This window comes from Penicillium coprophilum, assembly GCF_028826855.1.
Source record: "Penicillium coprophilum strain IBT 35676 chromosome Unknown utg000001l_segment0_segment0, whole genome shotgun sequence".
In the NCBI taxonomy this organism is placed as follows: Eukaryota; Fungi; Ascomycota; class Eurotiomycetes; order Eurotiales; family Aspergillaceae; genus Penicillium; species Penicillium coprophilum.
In genome coordinates this window covers 3386709-3394971 of record NW_026622720.1, presented here as the reverse complement: position 1 = coordinate 3394971, position 8263 = coordinate 3386709, and the positions used below count along the sequence as shown (strand labels likewise).

The following is an 8263-nucleotide window of genomic DNA, read 5'->3' as shown; positions in this document are numbered from 1 at the left end:
TCTCGTTTTCCCTTCCCGGCGGGAATTCGCGCCACAACAAACCTCCTTGTTCCCCGAGACGCATAATGGCGCAACTGGATACACTCGATCTGGTCGTCTTGGTGGCACTCTTGGTGGGTAGCATTGCCTACTTCACCAAGGGTAGCTACTGGGCCGTCCCCAAAGACCCATATGCCTCGGCCGCCACCCTGAATGGAGCCGCTAAGAGCGGCAAAACCCGTGATATCGTGGAGAAGATGGAGGAGACAAACAAGAACTGTGTCATCTTCTACGGCTCCCAGACTGGTACGGCAGAGGATTACGCATCTCGATTGGCCAAGGAAGGATCTCAGCGCTTCGGTCTGAAGACCATGGTCGCCGATATTGAGGACTATGACTACGAGAATCTGGACAAATTCCCCGAAGATAAGGTCGCATTCTTCGTGCTGGCGACATACGGCGAGGGTGAGCCCACCGACAACGCCGTGGAGTTCTACCAGTTTTTCACCGGTGAGGACGTCGCCTTTGAGAGCGGCGCCTCCGCCGAAGACAAGCCATTGTCCTCGATGAAGTATGTCGCATTCGGTCTGGGTAACAATACTTATGAGCACTACAACGCCATGGTCCGTCAGGTCGATACCGCCCTGACTAAACTTGGTGCGCAGCGCATTGGAACTGCTGGTGAAGGCGACGATGGCGCCGGCACCATGGAAGAAGATTTCCTGGCCTGGAAGGAGCCCATGTGGGCTGCTCTGTCCGAGGCCATGGATCTCCAGGAACGTGAAGCTGTCTACGAAGCCGTCTTCTCCGTTGTTGAGGATGATGAGAAATCCCCCGAGGAGGAGTCCGTCTATCTGGGTGAGCCCACTGCGTCCCACCGTGAAGGTAGCGCCAAAGGTCCCTTCTCCGCGCACAACCCCTACATTGCCCCGATTGTCGAATCCTCGGAACTTTTCACTGTCAAGGACCGTAACTGCCTGCATATGGAAATCAACATCGCTGGTAGCAATCTCAGCTACCAGACTGGTGATCACGTCGCTATCTGGCCCACCAACGCTGGCGCCGAGGTCGATCGCTTCCTTGAAGTCTTTGGCATCCAAGAAAAGCGTCATTCGGTGATCAACGTCAAGGGTATCGATGTCACAGCCAAAGTTCCTATCCCGACCCCGACCACCTATGATGCCGCTGTCCGCTACTACATGGAAGTTTGCGCCCCCGTCTCTCGTCAGTTTGTCTCGACCCTCGCTCCTTTCGCTCCCGATGAGGAGAGCAAAGCCGAGATTGTCCGCTTGGGCAACGACAAGGATTACTTCCACGAGAAAATCACCAACCAATGCTTCACCATTGCTCAGGCGCTCCAAAGCATTACTTCCAAGCCGTTCACTGCCGTTCCTTTCTCGCTGCTTATTGAAGGTATCAACAAGCTCCAGCCCCGGTACTATTCCATCTCTTCGTCATCTCTGGTTCAAAAGGATAAGATCAGCATTACTGCTGTTGTCGAGTCTGTTCGCCTGCCGGGTGCCACGCACATCGTCAAGGGTGTCACCACCAACTACCTCTTGGCCCTTAAACAGAAGCAGAACGGCGACCCGTCCCCCGATCCCCACGGCCTGACTTACTCGATCAAAGGACCTCGCAACAAGTACGATGGTATCCACGTGCCTGTCCACGTCCGCCACTCTAACTTCAAGCTGCCTTCCGACCCGTCCAAGCCTATCATCATGGTTGGCCCCGGTACTGGTGTTGCCCCCTTCCGTGGTTTCATTCAGGAACGCGCTGCTCTTGCTGCCAAGGGAGAGAAGGTTGGCACAACGCTTCTGTTCTTTGGATGCCGCAAGAGTGATGAGGACTTCATCTACAAGGACGAATTCAAGGTATGAAAACAATTCCCTTATACTCAGCGTTAGAATTTTCACACTGACATGATTCCCTCAGACCTTCCAAGATCAAATGGGCGACTCCCTGAAGATTATTACGGCCTTCTCCCGCGAGGGGTCCGAGAAGGTTTACGTCCAGCACCGTCTGAAGGAGAACGCCGAGCTTGTCAGCGAGCTGCTCAAGCAAAAGGCCAACTTCTACGTCTGCGGTGATGCTGCCAACATGGCCCGTGAGGTCAATCTGGTCCTTGGCCATATCATTGCCGACCAGCGGGGGTTGCCTGCTGAAAAGGGCGAGGAAATGGTTAAGCACATGCGTAGCAGCGGCAGCTACCAGGAGGACGTCTGGTCATGATCTCATGATTGATGAACACTTCTTTGCACTTGCACCATGCCTAGATGCTCGCGCCTATATATTATCATTTCGCTCGATACGATACGCCTCTTGTTTCATTTGCCTTGCATGTTTTCCTAGCGTCGGCCTCATGTTGAGGACCTTGACCTTGTTAGCTATGGACTGCCGCCTGGGCGGGGTATGATTTTAGACTTGTGATTTTAAAAAGGAATTTAATTGTTTCTCTTCCTCTTCTAATTGAAATAAATCTCATGGCCATGCATGTATGTAATTGGAAGTACGCAGGCTGTTCTGGATGTTTTCGGTCGTAAGCGCGGACTTGAGACGTCATTTGCACGGAAACCTCGACGTCTCATAATACCCCCACACCGACCGAGCAATCCCTGCCTTAACAGAGTTGATTTAGAGATATGTGCAGACCATAATTCAGCGCCACCAATTCTCGCCATATCAATCTCCTGTACCTCCTACTCTCCGACATATTCCATCCCCGCAGGGTGGTGCGCCGAACCGCAAGCCCAACCACCTCCGCGCTGTCAGATACCCCGGGTTGTTGAATTACGATGGCCTATGTCGTGCCCATTCATCGTGCGAGTAGCATTCGTCATGCAGTGAAGTTAAATTTCTTCGCTCCAGAAGAAGACTGCCTAGTCGCAGCGTGAGTGCCATCCTCCCGCGAAGCTACGGAACTCCAAACCAACCTCTCACCTGATGACGACGAGCACGGTAGCTGACCCTCTCATGAACCCACAGAAAAGCTAGTCGTCTGGAGTTCTACACACTCACCCCGGATGGAATCGTCCTGACCGCGACTCGCGCTCTAAATGCGCGGGTCACTATGCTCGCCCGCCTGCCAGCACCAACAAATTCACCAACGGACCACCTCTTCGTCGGCACAGACCAATACAACTATTTTACGATAACATGGGACCGCGAATCAAACGAGATCAGAACAGCGCGAACCTGCGTCGATATCGCCGAGCCCTCGTCTCGGGAGTCCCAATGCGCACCACGATGCCTGATCGATCCCACGGGGCGGTTCATGACGCTAGAAGTATACGAGGGTGTGATAGTTGTCGTGCCGATCGTGCAGCCTACGAAGAAACGTGGCCGGATGTCGATGGCAGGTACTCAGGCCGACCAGCCGCTGCAGGTGGGAGAGCTTGATAAGCCGACTACATCTCGCATCGACGAGCTTTTTGTTCGATCCTCGGCATTTTTACATTCTGAATCTAATCCTTGGCTGGCACTACTCTACGAAGACAACCAGCAGAAGGTGCGGCTTCGAATCCGCGAGTTGGATTTTACCCCGGGTACTTCGGGGACTTCAGCAGATGCTACCTTCAAGGAGGTACAGAAGTTGGAGGGAGGTGAATTTGGACAGGAGCTTGATCTTGGATCCTCTCATATTATCCCGATCCCGGCTCCGTTAGGCGGTCTCATTGTACTCGGGGAGACATCCATCAAGTACATTGACGATAATGCCAATGATGTGATTACGCGAAATCTCGACGAAGCGACAGTATTCGTAGCCTGGGAGAAAGTTGATAGTCAGCGGTGGTTGTTGGCTGATGACTATGGGAGGCTATTCTTCCTGTCTTTCATTCTGAACAATTTGGGAGGAATCGATGACTGGAAGCTCGAGTATCTGGGGAAGACGGCTCGCGCATCAGTCCTGGTATATCTCGGCGGAGGTATGTTGTTTGTCGGCTCGCATCACGGCGATTCACAGGTCCTCCGGCTTGATGGAAGCTCGTTTGAGGTTATACAGACATTGTCTAACATCGCACCGATTCTTGATTTCACTATCATGGATCTTGGGAACCGCTCAAATGAGAGTCAAACACACGAGTTTTCATCCGGCCAGGCTCGAATTGTGACAGGGTCTGGTGCATTTGATGACGGGACGTTACGCAGTGTGCGTAGTGGTGTTGGCATGGAAGAATTAGGTGTGTTGGGAGAAATGGAGCACATCAATGACCTCTGGGGACTGCAAACCCGAAGCAAAGATGGCTTCCTGGATACGCTTATTGTTACATTTGTTGACGAAACGCGTGTGTTCCAATTTAGCCCTGACGGTGAGGTTGAAGAGTTGGATGACTTCCTGGGGCTCTCACTCACGGAATGTACTCTTCTCGCCACAAGGCTCCAGGGTGGCCGGATTCTCCAGGTCACAGAACAACGAGTGCTGGTGGCTGACCTAGAAAGCGGAATGGTGACATTTGAATGGGCACCTCAGGACCAGAAGCTGATCACTGCTGCGTCTGCCAATGAGGACAATCTGGTTCTCGCTATCGGTGGCCAAATTGTGGCTTCCTTTGATATCAGAGACAATGTCCAGCTCATAACGCAGGAAGATCTCGGCGCCGACCAGCAAATCTCTGGCCTGACTGTCCCATCAACGCCAACGGGGGTTTTCATCGCAGGGTTCCCCCAATCAGCGAAAGTGTCAATTATGGCTATCAAGGACCTCGCTGTTCTGCAAACGAAATCCCTAGGCCCTACTGGGGAGAGCTTCCCTAGATCAGTTCTTGTAGCTGAGGTGCTCGCAAACAGCGAGCCTACCCTCTTCATCTCCATGGCTGATGGCTGCGTCATTACCTTCTCACTAAACCCGCAAGATTACTCACTCAGCCAGATGAAAAAGCTGATCCTCGGTTCGGAACAACCCACATTCAAAAAGCTCCCCAAGGGTGATGGGCTTTACAATGTATTCGCTACCTGCGAGAATCCCAGCCTGATCTACGGCTCCGAGGGCCGCATCATCTACTCTGCAGTGAACTCCGAGGGCGCGTCACGGATATGCCATTTGAACGCAGAGGCATACCCAGATTCCATCGCTGTGGCAACCGAGAAAGAGCTGAAGATAGCGCTGGTTGACAGAGAGCGCACAACGCAAATACAAACGTTACCAATGGGCTCAACTGTCCGTCGTGTGGCCTATTCCCCTTCCGAAAAGGCATTTGGAATCGGCACGATTGATCGCAAGCTCGAAAATGGTGCCGAGGTCGTCAAGAGCCACTTTGTCCTTGCTGATGAGATCATGTTCCGGCGTCTTGATGCGTTAGAACTCGGCCCAGACGAGCTGGTGGAGAGTGTCGTTCGTGCAGAGCTCCCGGCGGGAAAAGACGAAAATGGAAAAGAGATCATGAAGGATCGGTTTGTAGTCGGCACGGCATTTGCAGATGAAGACCAGGAGGAATCGATCCGCGGGCGGATCCTCATTTTGGAAGTCGATCACGGCCGCAAGCTGAGTCAAGTCGCTGAGCTCCCGGTTATGGGCGCCTGTCGTGCTCTCGCTATGATGGGCGATTGTGTAGTTGCGGCACTCGTCAAAACCGTGAGTCCTCCTCAATTGTATGATTGAAGCTTTTGTTAACAATCTCCAGGTCGTTGTGTATAGAGTCAAAGTCAATAACGTTGGGCCAATGAAGCTCGAGAAGCTCGCTGCATATCGGACCTCCACTGCGCCAGTTGACGTAACAGTCGTCGACAACCTAATCGCGGTGGCAGATCTCATGAAGAGCCTTTGCCTTGTGAGGTATACTCCAGGTCACGCTGGGGAGCCTGCCACGCTGACCGAAGTCGGTCGTCACTACCAGACCGTCTGGAGCACAGCAATTGCTTGCGTTGGCGATGAGACATTCCTCCAGAGCGACGCTGAAGGAAACCTCATCGTTCTCTCGCGGAATATGAATGGAGTCACCGCCCAGGACAAGCACAGGCTCGTCCCTACTAGTGAAATTTCACTAGGGGAGATGGTCAATCGTATTCGACCAGTTAATATTGCACAGCTTACCAGCGTGACAGTGACACCGCGGGCGTTCATGGCAACAGTAAGTTGACTACAGTTAACCGGGTTGACCGGTATCAAAGGCCTATTTACTGACTCATTTCATTCAAAGGTTGAGGGCTCCATCTTCCTCTTTGCCGTGATTAACCCTGAGCATCAAGACTTCCTCATGACCCTGCAGGCTGCTCTTTCCACCAAAATCAAATCATTGGGTGACTTGTCGTTCGACAAGTTCCGTGGCTTGAGAACGATGGTGCGCAGCGCCGATGCACCATATCGGTTCGTGGACGGCGAGCTTATTGAGCAGTTCTTGAACTGCACACCAAGCATGCAAGAAGAGATTGTGCAGGAGATCGGCTCCTCCGATGTCGAGGAGGTCAAAAGAATGATTGAGGCATTGCGGAGGCTTCACTGATCTCCTGCGGAACTATTTTTTCGGGCCATTGGCGACATATTACGAACTGTTCATGAACACAGATAAGATGTGGGGATGGCTGGTTTCTAGAAGAGCTCAGAATAAAAGTTCTGGCTCGAATATGATTGGATTGTATGCATGTTTTAAATGCAAGTAGTAGATTTATGACTTCTCAATAAGGCAGCGATTTTACTAATAGTGGACGCTAGAGTGTTCAGAAAACTCACTTAAAAGCGAAACGGGCCCAGGAGGGCCCTATTAAATTGGAATCTACTAATTAAAAGTACAAGAAGCAAAAACCCCATCGACCATGCAATGCACACAAGCCTTAAGAGGACTCAAATCTCAAAGATCCTTCTTGACTTTCTCATCCACTTCCTCCTCCTCACTCCACTCCAACAATTCCATAATCTGATCACGACTCAAATCCTCAGCGCGCTGATCCTTCTTCACACGCTTGATGTAATTCTTCTGACGCTTGCGGGCCATGTCATTCCACTCAGGAACACCACTAGCAGCAGCCAAAAGATCCTCCTCATCTTCAAGCTCATCATCCGTGTTGTCGACCTCTCCAAGGACCTTTCCCTTGCCAGCGTCGCCACCAGCGCGCAGAGAATTCGGCGACACCTTGACCTTGCCGAAATTGGCCTTTTCCTTATCGCGCTTCTCCTTTTCCTTTTTCTGGTCACGATCATGCATCCACTTGAACGCCTTCTCGATGTAAGGTCGGATAATTAGGTAAAAGACCACGCTGCCGATGACTTTCGTCCAGCGCTTTCCGCTCATTTGGGCGATGGAGGCGTATCCATTTTTGAAGAAGCGAGTGACGATCGTTTCGAAGAAGACGTAAAGCTGGGCGAAAAAGTCCTCGGCGGCGGCGGCGGCTCTGTCGCTCAGATCTGCCTGAGGTGTGGACATGGTGGATTGGGGGGTTTTTTTTTTGGTTGAGGGGTCGGAGGGGATGGGTGCACGTTGGCTACCCGCGGAGTGGAATGATATTATAGAGGAGCGCAACCAGATGTAGATGAGGGTAAAGTAGAAAGGGTTGTCAAAAGATAAGGATTGAGGGATTAATTGACGAGATCTGCGATTGCTTTGCGCTTCTTCGATATTCCGCGGCTCCCGCAACGAGAATGATGCCTTTTTGGGATTAGTGTGGTCTGCGTGCCGGATTAGCCGTTAATCCGCGGACGCGTCGTCGGCCAATCAGATGTCGTTGGTTTTATATGGGGACGCGCTCGGCTTGTTGTCTTGCACTATCTCAGCACCATGGAGCAGACTGAAGAGGCTAGTCTGGAGGAGGTCAGTTTCAGGAAAACTTCGTCACATACTTGGCTAATACCCTCTGCTAGCGTTTGAAATCCGCGCTGTGGTTGTCCATAGGCAAGATCGTGGATGAGGAGACCATCAAGCTAGGCGTCAATGCCACTCCGCAGTTTATTGGTGCGTTGACAGAGATGGTTTGGGCCCAGATAGGTATGCTTCATTGGTTTGATGTCAATTTCCAAGCTTTGCGCTTGTGACTGACCATTCGCAGAGACAATCAGCCAGGATCTAGAATCCTTTGCGAAGTAAGTAGGCACCATTGCTGCGATCGAGAAGGAAATCGTTGCTGTTCTTTTGGTGGGATATTTCATTCAGAAAGAAAAGGTATTGACTTCATCGTGTGATCTAGACACGCCGGGAGATCTACTGTCAATGTGTCTGACGTGATGCTACTTGCTCGCCGCAACGAAGGACTGGATTCGATTCTCCGTGCTTTTGTTGAACAAGAAAAGCAACGCCAGCAAGACTCCTGAAGGGTGGGCTATTAGCCAGTCTCGATAAGAAGACACCATCCACTA

General features: G+C 51.7%; 4 protein-coding genes across 4 annotated transcripts; 3 read left to right on the top strand and 1 right to left on the bottom strand.

Moving 5' to 3' along the window:
• Positions 1–65: 65 nt before the first annotated feature.
• Positions 66–2211, top strand: cprA (NADPH--hemoprotein reductase cprA; the record flags this gene model as incomplete). The annotated part of the gene is made up of 2 exons (XM_056672452.1): positions 66–1853; positions 1915–2211. 2 exons carry the CDS (start codon positions 66–68, stop codon positions 2209–2211), a joined length of 2085 nt encoding a protein of 694 aa, XP_056538025.1.
• Positions 2212–2774: 563 nt separating this feature from the next.
• Positions 2775–6419, top strand: N7500_001305 (DDB1/RSE1 family protein; the record flags this gene model as incomplete). Its single annotated transcript, XM_056672451.1, has 4 exons — positions 2775–2869; positions 2965–5551; positions 5601–6047; positions 6117–6419. The coding sequence occupies 4 exons, from the start codon at positions 2775–2777 to the stop codon at positions 6417–6419; spliced, it is 3432 nt and encodes a 1143-aa protein (XP_056538024.1).
• Positions 6420–6764: 345 nt separating this feature from the next.
• Positions 6765–7337, bottom strand: N7500_001304 (uncharacterized protein; the record flags this gene model as incomplete). The annotated part of the gene is made up of 1 exon (XM_056672450.1): positions 6765–7337. One exon carries the CDS (start codon positions 7335–7337, stop codon positions 6765–6767), a length of 573 nt encoding a protein of 190 aa, XP_056538023.1.
• A 351-nt stretch (positions 7338–7688) lies between these two features.
• On the top strand, positions 7689–8218 carry N7500_001303 (CENP-S family protein; the record flags this gene model as incomplete). Its single annotated transcript, XM_056672449.1, has 4 exons — positions 7689–7721; positions 7772–7895; positions 7957–7990; positions 8095–8218. 4 exons carry the CDS (start codon positions 7689–7691, stop codon positions 8216–8218), a joined length of 315 nt encoding a protein of 104 aa, XP_056538022.1.
• Between the last annotated feature and the right edge of the window lie 45 nt (positions 8219–8263).